The sequence below is a fragment of the Protopterus annectens genome, chromosome 7.part0, assembly GCF_019279795.1.
Source record: "Protopterus annectens isolate FY-2018-M chromosome 7.part0, PAN1.0, whole genome shotgun sequence".
Taxonomy (NCBI): domain Eukaryota; kingdom Metazoa; phylum Chordata; order Ceratodontiformes; family Protopteridae; genus Protopterus; species Protopterus annectens.
In genome coordinates, this window is record NC_056739.1 from 185,490,418 (window position 1) to 185,504,388 (window position 13,971).

At 43.0% G+C, this 13,971-nt stretch overlaps 1 protein-coding gene across 1 annotated transcript in view; it reads left to right on the forward strand.

Annotated features, from left to right (window-relative positions):
• LOC122806339 (arginyl aminopeptidase) overlaps window positions 1–13,971 on the forward strand; it is a 292,458-nt gene that overhangs the window by 100,794 nt on the left and 177,693 nt on the right. Inside the window, exon 6 of the mRNA XM_044076669.1 lies at window positions 4,746–4,859. Coding sequence (XP_043932604.1) covers window positions 4,746–4,859 — 114 coding nt within the window. The remainder of the gene's footprint in view (window positions 1–4,745; window positions 4,860–13,971) is intronic.

Consider the following 13,971-nt stretch of genomic DNA (forward strand, 5'->3'; position numbering starts at 1 on the left):
GGAGTTTTTTGAGATGGTCTGCATAGGGCATCTGTTTGAGGCCGGTAATCCTCTTTGTGAGGTATTTCTGAGGCCTCTCCAGTTGTAGATGTCTTGTGAGGTGCATACCAAAAGGGGCGTTTTACTCTATAATGAGTCTAATGAGTAAAGAGGAACAATGACCTCTTTTTTTATGGATGAGAATCCTTTTGTGATGAGGTGTGCCATGTTGAAGGTTTTCCTGACTACTGTGGCGATGTGATTATCAAAGGAGAGATTACTGCCCACCTGTGTCCCAAGGTCTCTTATCACACTTTCGGTGTTAAGTATACTACTGCCTATGTTGTAGTTCATGGGTACAGAGTTTTTACCAAAGGGGATGACAGTGCACTTTTTGGCATTGAGCTTGAGGCTATGGCTTTGACACCAGACATCTGTCTCAGTGAGGCCCTTTTGTAGGATGTCTACATCGTTAGGAGTTTGGCTCCTAGTTTGCAGTCATCTGCGAACTTCGTTAGCCAAAGACCTTCTCTGTTAGCCTGTACTTCAGAGAAGTAGATAGCAAAACAGGAGAGGACCCAGGACTGAACATTGTGGTACTCCACTTGTCACTGTTCTGAAGTCAGATTTGGAGTCTGCTACTTTCACAGTGTGGGTTCTGTTGGTGAGCCAGTTGGCAACCCATCTTGTGACATACAGATTTATACCTAGTTTAGTGAGTTTATCTATAATTCCAGAGTGAGGGATGGTGTTGAAAGCCTTGGCAAGGTCTAGAAAGGCTGTGTGAACCACCTTACCCTTGTCTACGGCTTTGGTGACTGATCAGGTTTAGGAGACATGATCTGCCTTTTACAAACCCGAACTGGGTGGTATCCAGAGTTTGGAGATTACCAATGTCTTTGTTTATAAGTTCCATGATGATACGTTCCATGGCCTTGCAGACAAGGCTCGTCAGGCTAATGGGGCAGTAGTTCCCGGGGTCTGTGGTGGCTCCCCCCTTGTGGAATGGGATAACCGTTGCTGTGCGCCATTCAGCAGGCACAATACCTGAAGTGAGGCTATGATTGAACATGGTACTTAGGTGGGGTGCCAGTTCGTGTAGAACACAGCCTGGAATGTTGTCTGGTCCCATGGATGCTGTGTTCTTGGCTTTGGAGAGTGTGGTTTTTACCTGTGCGGCCGGTAAAATAGCCATAGACTATTAAAGACAAAATCTAAGTGGCATAACTTCATGAAGATAATTTTATACTCCCTTGTGCTGCTTGCTGTGCTAAGTAATCTCTGTGCACATTTTAGAATAATGCCTGCTCGCTGCAGAGATCTGCAGAAATTAATCCAGTATTTCCTTATCACTGCCAGTTTCTTAAATCGGGTGATTACCATCTTCATGTTTTCTACCCTTCATAGAGTGTAGCAAGCACCTTACCCAAAGTTGCATTATCCTACCAGTCCAGGGATTCAGAATGGTCAAGCTTTCTCTTTAATAAAAACTTGAAGAGGGGCAAATGGATAGCTGACATTTTGGATCTACATTACTGCAGAACTTCATTTGCAAGAAATAAGAGAATAGTTCTCTATTTAAATGTATATACATTATTTTCAGCTAGCTGCTGCTCTGCTACAGCTTAATATTCTGTGTTCCACCTTTCTTGCACCTTTGAGTAAATCCTGTTTGGTTTTGTAAGGGGAGAAATGCCTACCAGAAAGACTATTTAGTAATGCAGACTCTTAAGTGATTAGGTGGACTACTGAAGAAATGACAGCTATAACTATGGCCAAATGTGAGATGCACTTGTGAATGGAAACCATAGGCAGTGAATGTAACATGTTAGAAACATGAAAATTAACTGTAGGCTCCCCTGTAAGCTATGTTGGCATGTGCCTCATACCTACTGCATACCAGTATGCAATACTGATATTAGGAAACTAGTTATGGCCTTTACACACCTGTCCAGTTCTTTAAAGAAGGCCAAACCATTGCAGTTTTGCTGGTGAGTACATTTATGTTTGTGCTTAACGCTACAGTGATTTCCTTTTGAAAACTTGCAGTTAAGGTGAGTAACTGTTGTACTGTTCTTTTGTCAGGGTTATTCCATGGTAAGCTGTCATAAGCATTTGGGGACAGTTGTGTTAAATTGTGAGAAGAAACTATGTAATACTAGTTGGAGTAATGCATTTAGTGGAAAGATGGCAGGAGGAGTGTGACAATTTTTTGAAAGGGAAATTGAATGCAAAAAATATGGTTTAACTTCAGGATCTAGGAACACATGGTCATGAGGATATAACAAAGTACTTGAGAGGTAAAAATGTAAGTGAGGTTGAACTATAACTTCGAAACTGGACAGACAGGCATAGTGTAAGACAAGATCAGGAAACTTCTGAAAACTTGTATGAAGATTTTGAGTGTAAAAGGAAACCATTTTATCAATTTATGTAATATTTGGCAGGAGTTAATATATGCAGATTGATAATAGTTTCTAAAATGTATTCTCAAAGCGCAAATTATTGTATATAGATTTACAAAGTCTTATGCAAAGCAGTTTGGCTCCACAGAGGAGATAATTTCATGCTAGTAACATCCATATAGTTTCAGATTTTGAAATTGAATTAAATTTAGATTAGGTTAGATTGGAAAACAGTACTATGCAAATTAGGCCCAAGTAGAGTAACAGGGAGGTCACAGAATTAGTAATGATGACCAGAGAACGCTTCAGCATGAATTTGTTATTATATCTGTTATTGTCCTGGCCATTTAAGTATGGGAAGATTCCTTCTTAATTAGAGAGATGCACTTATTAAACCCATCTTTAAGGGATGGCAGAGAGGACGAAGACAAACCCAGAGTCCCATAGATCCATGGGTTTATTTTCTTGTGGAAAAATAATGGAGAAGGTTGTTTTGGATATATTCTTGCCAGAACTGGAAAGGCTGGGACTTGAAACAATATAGTGGCATGCATATGCTGAAAATAGATCTAGAACTACCTGTAACAGGGTGCTCTGTAATAATAGCTATATATGAAAAAATGTGCTGTGATGTGTTTTATGTAGAATTATCTTAAGCATTTGATAGGGTCATGCACAAAACATTATAACAACTAGCTGTTCAAATCTTGATAAGATAGATAGCTGCATGGCTTACAATTAGTACATGGCAAGAATCTTAAGGTTACAAATGAGGTGTTCCTAAAAGGCCCGGTCTTGGGTCCATACTTGTTTTGGCTACGTCTTTCAGATTTATCTTTTTCATCTGATATGTTCTATAGTCAAACTACTTAAAAGTGGGTAAACTTATTACATTGTTATATACAGGTCATGTCTGCAGAGAAACTTTTATAAATTGACTGTTTGAACATGAGAATATGCTAAAACTTATCAAAAACTAACCGTATGAGATTTGTGATGCACAGAGTGGCGAGTATTTTTGCTCCCTATTGACTATGTAGTATTCCCCAATATTCTAAATGATCTTCCTATTAAAGTAATACAAAATAAGTTTTTGTTAACTACTGTTCAGTAAACTGAGACATGAATGCCTCATTTAGGGTATGCCCAAAAATTCTAAGAATTAATAAAAAAAAATTCCCCTTGAGCAGTTTGTAAATGAACCTAGGCGAGGGTGTGGCATTTTTGACCCGATTCTTACAAATATGTCTGTATGTTGCACTGCTACTCTAGTATTTCCTTCCCCAGTAAAATCTGACCTTAAACTTTTGACCTTCTCAATTGTTTGTGTCTTTTGGCTTTTCCCGGTTAGGGTCGCCACAGCGGAACTTCAGTCCGCTAATGATTGGTAGTGGATTTTTACGTACTGGGTTACCAGCCCTGACGCACAACCTTCAATGAAGGCACACCCTATTCATGTATGCCTCCACACAGAAGACGCGCTAGCTGAGAATCGAACGGGGCAACGTCTTGCTATGAGGCGACAATGCTACTGCAGCACCATCACCGCAGTCCTGCACTTCCCATTTCTCTGCAAGTGCAATATCTCTACCAATACTAGAACCAGGGACCTAAAACTTCACCAACAGATAAATAAAATGTGCGTATAGATTTGTAACCTAGTTCCTCCCAAACCTCTGGAATAAATTTCCCCTACATTTTAAGCAGTGCCGTTTGGTGGATCTATGTCATATGATTGACTTTTTAAATAGTCAAATTTCATATGAGCAAACTCGTATGCTTGACTATTTTAAAAAGTTGAACATATGTAAAAACTCAAATAACATTTTAGCAGAAAAGAATGCCCCCTGCTAATTTTATATTCCAACTCTGAAATCTCACTACAGTGGGAAGGGGCATATATCTCAATTCTACTGTACCGTGATCTCAGGGCAATTCTCTGTTTAAGTGAGTAGGGATACGGTCTACGTTTTAGTTGATCATATGAATTTGATCAAATGAAGTTCAACTATTTCAAAAGTCAGTCTTTCAACCTAGACTCCAGCTCTGTATACTTCTTTAAACATAAACTGTGACTGGATGGTTATGCACAAATTTACTCCAGAATTGACTGACATGGCCCTCTTAGAGAAGGGAATTGCTGCCTGAGGGAAGGGTACTAATCTAAGGGGGCAGCGAAAGCCAACACATTCTGGCTAGGCTTATAAATGCCTTTGGGCAGATAGCCTAGTACCCACCTATGAACCTATAACTTATGCATTGAAATTATATTTATAAAGTAACTAGGTGTAAACTCATTCTACTTGTAATGTATAAAGTTTTGGTAAAGTAGTGACTGCCAGTGGTTTTGTCTTTATCCAGGTAAAGAGTATTCCTGCCTTGAAGCTGCTACAGGTAGAGCACTCCTCCGCCACCATATGGATACAACAGGAGAGGACCATCCACTTAACAGGCTGAGAGTAAAAATAGAACCAGGTTTGTGCTAGCCACATTATTTTCCTTTATTGTAAAACTATATTTCTTCTAAGCATTTATTTATATGAAGAAGTATAACTATCTTATTGTAGTGTGATACTTGGAATATTTCCTTAACAGTGAAAGTTCAGCAGTGAAATATGAGAAGTATCCTGGTAGTTCATTATGATTGCTGCTTGTATGCCAGTTGTGGTGCGACATCTGCAGTTTCCTTGCAGTTTTCTTGGATTATTGCAATTTATTAGTGACATGCTGAATGTGATGCAGCTTATGCAGTGTCCTGGCAGTTCATTATGATTGCTGCATTGTGTCAGTAATGTATGCTTGATAATGTCGCTGTATCTGCACCTCCCTAGCACCTTGTTAGGACTGATGCATTAATGATAACTGGTACACCGGTTCACTTGGTATATAGTAGTTCTCTGCAGTATATAGGCAATTTGCTATGGTTGCTGTTTCATTGAAAAGTGACCTTTTATAATTTTGTGTTTTGCAGCACTGATTATTTCAAAGGGTAGTACACTAAGGGAGTTGTGCCTTTAGAAATCTCATCATTTTAGGAGTATAAATCCTTATCTGTTGCAGTGCTGTTTAAGAGGTGTATTTGGATGGGAGACCTTTCTTGTGACTTTAGAAGAAAATCGGAATTTTGCATTCTGGTTCTGCTCCAGATATGTTACTGTGGTCCTAACTGGTAAAGACATTACATTTTAGCATTTTATTACTGCTTGTTAAATCGGCAGCCTAAATTGATGAAGGCCAGAAGTTTTCAAAAGGATGGGTATGCCAGAGGCTGTTTGCCTTGCAATTAAAACTACAAAACAGTAGTAAAAAAAAATGCAGCAAGTAAAACAAATTAACCAGAGCAGCAGAGTAAAATGAGAGAGAGTCAATTTGGGCATTGACTATAGTTCATACTATCCTGTGTGTGTGTGTGTGTGTGTGTGGGGGGGGGGGGTACTGACTTTGTATCACATTGTGGAGAGCAGACCCATAATACCTATGGACAATTGGACCGATACAGACCACATTGATGGCATTAAGTGTTGGCAGATGAGTAGGAGAAAGGCTGCAATATTAAGGCCCCATCTAACTGACAGGCTTGTGCTTTCCACCGCCACCCCTTTTTCCAGAAGTGAAGCTGAACACGACTGTTGACGGTTTATTAGCAGACATCTGTAGTTTTGAATCATTCTTTTGAAACTTTTGGAACTCCATTGAGGTTTATGCTACAAATACTGTCAACATTATGAATCATCAATACTGAAATTTGGTGAAAGACAGTTCATCAGAATCAACTGATACTTAATATGCAATTGTGCTTCCCAGTATATGAAGTCCCCCCCCTCCCCCCCACACTCCACCCAAGCTCTGAAAATATTAACTCTGAGATTGCTGCAACATGGAGTAAAGGCAAAAGGGTATTTATATTTAAAAAAATGGCGCTAGGGCTGTACAACCTCTGTGTTAATATATTAATTTAATTTTTATTATTGCAGCACACTGCATTTACATTATATGACCTCTTTAAATTAATTCTTTCCTTTTTTGTATATTGTTCTAGTACACGTTACCCTCATATTACATGTCCTCTTTAACGTTCATTTCTCTTTCCTTATTTTGTGTATTATTGCAGCACACTTTACCCTCACATTATGACTGTTTAACTTGCTTCTCTCATTATTTTGTGTACCATTGTAGCATAGTTTATCCTGCATTTGCATTATCTGACCTCTAACTTGCGTCACTCTTTCCTTAGTTTGTGTACTGTTGTAGCACGCACTGCTCTGCATTTACAGTATATCTAAGCAACTCTAAGGAATAAATTATAATCTTGCTACTACAAAACAGCAACAATTTGCTACCAACATGCCAACTCGTACCCATCATTGCAAAGCCATAAAACCTTAAACTGGCTAGATTTTTTTCCACTATGTACAGTACTCCCAACTACCTCTCACTCACAAATTACTATATAACCCTAATTACTGCCCCTCTCTTCAGCCTATGCTACAAACATGCATTCCAACAGAAACCTTAGGTCCTCAAACATCTCCTAAGCATATCAAAACTCAAAAAGCGAGCTGGACAAAGCCTTTATTCCTTCACCATTGCCAAACTTTGGAATGCTCTGCCCGCCTCTGTTACCCAAATAGACTCCATAAAAGCATTCAAAATCACACTCTAGTCTCTACCTCGATAATCAAATGTGTTCCTGTAACCACCTGCCTAAGCCACCTTAAATAAATTATTCTCGCTTGCAAGTACCAACTAGTACTTAACATCTTTACACCTCTTGTACTACACCTGTGTTTTGTTTTGCTCTATATATTATCCCACGTCTAGTCATTTGGCTGCAGTACTAGCCTCATAGAGAAATTACAATTACTTTTTGTAATGTGTTTCACTTCATAATTATAAAATCCATTGGAAATTAATGTTTTAAATTACATACTCTGATATCTTTTTAACATTAATGTTGATTCTTGCTTGATACTGTTTATATGATGTTATACATATTATTGTAAATGTATTTGGAGCTTTTCTCCCCAGGCTTCTGACCCAGTAGACCTTCCCAGTTTCCAAATCTCAATAATAAGTAAATACATTTTTAAGTGATTGAGTTGCAGTTGAAAGCACAACCTTCTTGCAAAAGCATTTAACTTCTGTGCATTACTTGACTGCTTACTTTCTCTCTCCCTGTGAGGTTTAAGCAGTAGGTGTTTATGATAGTTTAGGTTTTCTGGATCAGTTTCAAGAGTAAGAGGCCAGATAAATCATTAGGATTATTATTAAATTCTTAATATTATTAAAGGTATTTTAAGTATAGCAATTTAGTTTACCAACTTGTTCATAAGCTGAGATAAAAGTTGTCAGGAAAAATTTGTGAAAGATGGTCTCGTAGTGTACCAGGGATAGTCTTGACTTTTAGTCCAAGGGCTACACATGATGGCTGAGAAAATGTTTCCATCTCCAGCTAGCAAGTAATAGAGAAGGATAGAGTAAACCTGACATGGGAGCCAAGCTGACAAAATTCTTCAAGGAATTGAAGTACAGGGACACTAGCTGCCTCGCTAGAACTCCTGTTCCTGAGGCATCATACTAATTTGTTATTTTATACATTTCTTTTCATTTATTTTTAAAGTGGACCTTAAGCCTAAACAAAATGAGTGAACTGTTTTTATTGCGAATGGCTTTGGCTCTTTTATATCAGTGGAAACTTTATTTGTACTTTCAGGTGAAGTAAAGGGAAGAGCTTGGATATGGAAGTTGTTGGTAGGTAGATGGAAAGTAATAACTGCAGAGCTTTACCATGCAAAGTAGAAGTGTTGGATTTCATGTGAACTTGCTCTGGAAACCTGGGGAGAGTACCTCAGAAAAGCATTAGGGGACTGTCTAAAATGAAGTCTGTGGAGAAATAAAAGTTGGTGTCCATGAAGCAGTAAATCTGTTTGTGAAACAAATCCATTAAAGTGTTTGGGAGGGGGGGACTACCACATTTGTCAGTGGTAATGAAGGTTAAAAAATAAAACCATGGCCTTTCTGTGCAAGGAAATGCACTGGAGGCAGGAGCAAGCTTTGTACTGAATAACACAAGGCGGTAGGGAAGGCAGTCAAGCCAGCAGAGGCATAGACTGAGGGGATGTACTGTATGCTGTGATTGAGAGTCAGAGGAAAAACTCAGCCCTTAGCTACAAGGAGTAGTTGCTTTTGATTGCATAATATGCAGATGTTACTAGCATAAACCTTGCAGAATTATGCAGGTTGTGTACAAGAACTCTGACAACTATGAATAGTGTTAAGACTCTCCATGCTGTTTTCAATGAGAGTGAGAGTGCATGGGTTCAGGTCTGACTTCTGCCGGTGATGGAGTACATCACTGATCAACAAAACACTGTACGCATTGTGGCAGTACAAGCAGGCTCTATACAGGAACTAAAATGATATGGGGGTGGAATCTAAAACTGATGGCATATGCAGTGAAGCTGATTACAGTCAAAACTGTAGTCGTGGCAGCAAATGGAATCAGAAGAAGCTAAAAAGTGATAGAGAACATTGTGGAACAAGTTAACAGCTTCAGGTGTCTGGGAGTTGTTTGATGAGAAGGGTTTCTTAATGGAGACGTGAGCGTTAGAACCAGAGGTGCTACGGCCAAATGGCACGCAATGTTTGGCATTTTTCTGTCTCTTATTACTCGCAAGAAGCTGATAAGAAAGGTCTTCAAAACAGTGGTGTGACTAGTACTTGGCACATAAACCTAGGTAGTGAAGGCTGAGGAAGCTTGATTTTTATAGAGGAGGAATTACCTGAGACTGGGGGTAAACACCGATTAACTTATGAAGTGAGGACATCAGAGCAGAAGCAATAGCATCCTGAGTTGTAGAGAAGATAAAGTGAGAAAAGATTAGCGTTGCAGTCATGCAAGATAGCAGAAGATGATTTGGTAAAACAGATTTGGGAGAGAGGAGGAAGATGAGATTACAACTAGACAAAAAATAGATATTATCGCAGGTCTGTTTTCTGTCATACAGTCGGGCATGACTGTTGCAATGAATCTGGAGAAGTGGTAATATTTTGTCACCATGACCCCATATAAAATGGGGGGGGGGTAGAAAATTAGTGAGGCACCACCTAAAGCACTTGTACACTCTTCTGGAGAGCTAAATTCACAAGGGTTTTAGAAAGTCTTCAGAATTGGTACAGGGTGTTTATTGGGAGTACTAAGAGAAATCCATACAAACATTGTGCAAACTCTGGAAATAAAAACAAAGGTAGAAAAGAGCTGAGGCATCTTAAAACCATTATTGAAGTCGAGTACGGCATGGAAGGTTTACCAAAAGTGCAGGAGCACTGATATAATAATGGAAGGATATTTTTCATAGAGGATTGTAAATGCCTTAGTCTCTCAGGAAATTGTGAAGTGAAATAAATTGGTCTTATTGGACAGACTTTGTGGCACAAAGAGATGGAGTCTTCACTCTCTCTCTGATCTGGGTTCCGGTAGTGAGCCAAGGACTTGAAAAAAGTGAGTTTAAGAGGTGGGAGTAAGTTGCTGAGATCTGCTCACCCAACTCACAGAAACTGGTCCAGTACTTAGGGAAGCCCGTACATTGAGAACCAGTGGAAGAAGCTTTCGTCATTAAGGGGTCCCAGGGCATCATGGCAGAGCATCAGGCGTTCCATATAAATAGAAAAAGAGATGAAGGCAGCAAAAAAAAAAAATGATAAAAGGAAATTTTGTTTTCACACTGTAATCCTTTTGAAACCTTGGGTACCTTCACGAGGTGGGCCTATTGTCTACTAAATCCCACCAAGGAGAAACTTCTGTAAATAGACTGTCATTTTGTGTGTGTGTGTGTGTGTGTGTGTGTGTGTGTGTGTGTGTGTGTGTGTGTGTGTGTGTGTGTGTGTATATATATATATATATATATATATATATATGTATATATATATATATATATATATATATATATATATATATATATATAGTATACGTGTGTGGGTATATAATGTATACGCGTGCGTGTGGGTATACGTGTGCGCGTGTTTGTATATAGCATGGGGGGAAAATGCATTAAATGCACTCATTCCTGGAAGAAACTGTGCCCAACCCTGGCAGAGATGCCAGGGCTGTTAGACTAGAGGAAAGTCCTTCAAGAATGAAAGAGGTCTTGCTACTGTTAAGTCATCTGCTGAATCAGGGCCTAAAAAGTCCCATTGTAGCAATTAAAAAAAAAAAAAAAAATAGTCCAGAAAAAAATAAAAAAAATGACTGGCCAGGCAGGATGCCAGAACACTTGAGAACAAATATTTATTGTTTCTAGGTAATTGGCCCAGTTCCCAAAAAAGAGATCTGAAGTAGGATATTCATTTGTCTGCAACCTGTGGGTTATGGATCCGATATCGGATCCGAACCGGCATGGTTTTCCAGCTATGGATCCAAGCTCTCAGCTCCTCCCCTCACCCATAATGCCCTGCTCTACCCTCATGACCTCAGATCTCGTTTGCCGCGCTGGTGACTGGATTTGCATTCATAGCTCTCAGCTAAGTGGTGATTTATTACCTGTTAAAACAGAAAATTTTAAGTTTTTTGTGTAATTCTGTGTGAAAGTTTAGGTTTCCCTCTTTGATAGTTTTATTTTGAGTTAAATTAAGTAATTTTTTCCCTCCCTGTTGCGTAGAGTGTGTGTGTTGGGCCTGTGTGTCTTTTGTTTAAGTTACTTTTAGTAGCTTTTAGATTATGGCTGATCAGCCTAAATCTGTTTTCCAAATGCTCGAGTGTGGCCATAAGCTCTCACCGGCTGATGGCCACACTCGGTGTTAAGTGTCTGGGGTTGAACACCTCACATCTGGTTGTTCCATTTGTGCAGGGTTCAACCCCAGGGCACTGAGGAGCGGAGGTCCAAGCTTGTCTTGGCGGGTCTTTACCGCCAGACTCTGCTCCGCCTCCGCTCCTCGGGAACAACTGTGGCTACGGTTGTTCCCCTGTGGCACCCCTCCTGCTCCTGGGACTCAACCTCCCGCTTCTGGAGAGGAGAGGGATGCTAGTAAAGGACCGGAGGGAGAAGCACCACAAGCGGCGGGCCGAGACCTCTGTTTCGCCCCGCCAGCCAAGCGGCTTCTCCCCGGCTCCGATGTCGGTTCGGTCTCCTCCTTCTCGGCTCCGGTCCCCTGTGTGCTTTTCACGGGTCCTGAGGAGGAGGAGACCCGATCTCCGAGGCTATTGAGGAGGCACTCCAGGCCTACCTCGGTAGCCTCCGAGATCTACACATAGCCTTTCTGATGCTGATCTGGACCGGATGATGAGAAGGTTCATCCAGGCCCAGATGCAGATGGGAGTGCTTTGCCTCCCCCGGGGAGCTCAACACCCTTTTAAGCCTATTGCTCCTTCTCCGACCCGCTATCCGGGTTCGGAGCAGCTGGAGCCGAGCAGCTTCGGGCGGGTGGGTCGGCCGATAGTACTTGGTACCGGATCCGACCCTGCCCTCGAGTGCTTCGGATCCGACCTCTCGGTGCCTGGATCCGTGCTTCGGATCCCGGGGGATCAGTGCTCCTTCGGCGCCGTCTGTGTCGGAGCGTACTGTCCTTCGGATCCGGCGCTGGCGCCGCTCCGTCCACTGCTCGGATCCGAGGGAGCCGATTGTCGGATCCTTTGGTCGAGGTCGGCTCCCCTTCGGCTTTTGATGTAGTGGAGAGGGCTCTGTTGAGGGTCTCCGGACCCCGGGCACTTGTTCCGGCTCCGCCAGCGCTCCTCTGCACTGGGCCAGGCTTCCACCATCCGGCCCTGGGACAGCCCGTTTCTGTGCCCCAAGTTGCTCCTATGGAGCAAATTGCTGCTTGCGAGGACTCCTCTGACAGCCCCCCAGAGGAGGTCCCTCGCAAGCATACGTGCAAAAGGAGGCACATTGACTCCCCCGAGTCTCTCACAGAAGACACGGACTTGGAGGAAGGGGAAGGCTCCCCACGGTCACCCCCCGAGGATGTCTCCTTTGGAGACATCATGGAAATGCCCCCAAGTCTTCCTCGGACGAGTCCGTGTTCTTGGAGGCATTTGAAACGGGCCCGTCTACCTCTTGGGTGTCCCCCCCCTGGTGGACCTTATTACCACCAGGGCGTGGAAGGAACCGGACACCGTGGAGCCAATTCCCAAAAGACCGGATAGGATCCTTAGTCCGCCATCCGACCGGGCCCATTGGAGTAAGGGGCCTCCGGTAGATGCCATGTTGACGGCGGCGGCCACAAAGAGGAACTGGCTCAGGAGAGTCCTCAGTCCACCCACCGAGCAAGGAGTCTCGGATGATGGACCGCTTGGGGAAGCGGATGTTCAGTTCGCGACCTTCTCGGTAAGGGCGCTGAACTATTTGGCACATGTCATTAGGATGCAGCGAGATCTTATTAAGGAATACGCTGCATCCCCCCCTGAGTCCATTTCGGAGGAGGACAGAGTTCTGCACTCCACCCGTATGGCCACTCTTAGGTCAGTTACAAACACTTCTATGCGGCTACTCTCCCATGCAACGGAAGGCGCTAGAGCTGCGGGACAGGACTGGTCACTAGACGCCAGGCCTGGCTCCGTCACTGCATTTTTCTGAGCCCTTCAAAGCGCGTTATAACCCCTTTGATGGTTCTGCTCTGTTTGGCAAGACCATTCATGACGCTGACCCAGAGCTAAAAGGACGGAAGACGCTGTCTGCCGTCGGAATCCGCTTCTCTGCACCCCAGAGGCCCTATTCTAGGAACCAAAAGGGTCAGAAGAAGATGTGGTTCCGAAGTCGCAGCAGTCCCAGCCTGCTCCGGACAACCAGTCCTTCCGTGGCAGAGGAGGACAGGGAGGATGCCGCCCTAGAGGCAGAGGGGCTCCCAGAAACTTCGGGTCCAGGAACCTTTCTCTGAACGGCCCGCAGCAACCCTGAGGGTTGCCCGACTGCTCTACTCTGGAGGCAGTCGGGACGTTGGGCACCTAGCTGCATGGGAGTCCATAACATCGGACCGCTGGGTTCTCCAAATCATATCCAGGGATATCGCATTCCTTTCCTTCACCTTCCAAAGTTGAAGTCCCTCCCAGACGCCCCACCCGGTCAACGGGAGGCCGCTTTGGCAGAAATTGGCCATCTGCTAAAGAAAAGAGCCATCCAGCCCGCTCCCCAGACCAGATCGGATCAGGGTTCTACTCCAGATTCTTTTAGTGCCAAAAAGACGGGGAACTAAGACCAATCCTAGACCTCTCTCTTGAATCTGGCAGTCCCCAAAGAAAAATTCGAATGGTCACTCTGCAATCTATTCTCCCCTTCTGGGAGAAAATCACTGGATGTGCTCGATAGACCTCAAGGACGCGTACTACCACATCCTGATGGACAGGCGCCCAGGAGGTTTCTCCGCCCGGCTGGGAGCCAGTCACTACCAGTTCGGGTCCTTCCCTTTGGTCTCACCACAGCCCCCAGGGTGTTCACCAAAGTATTAGCAGTGGTAGCGGCCCACCTGAGGCTTCAAGGGTACAGGTCTTTCCCTACCTGGACGACTGGCTTCTTACCGCCCAACAAGGCATCTACTTCTATTGGCGAGACTCCTTTCTCCATCTTGCTCCTTTCTGGGCATCACAATAAATACAAAG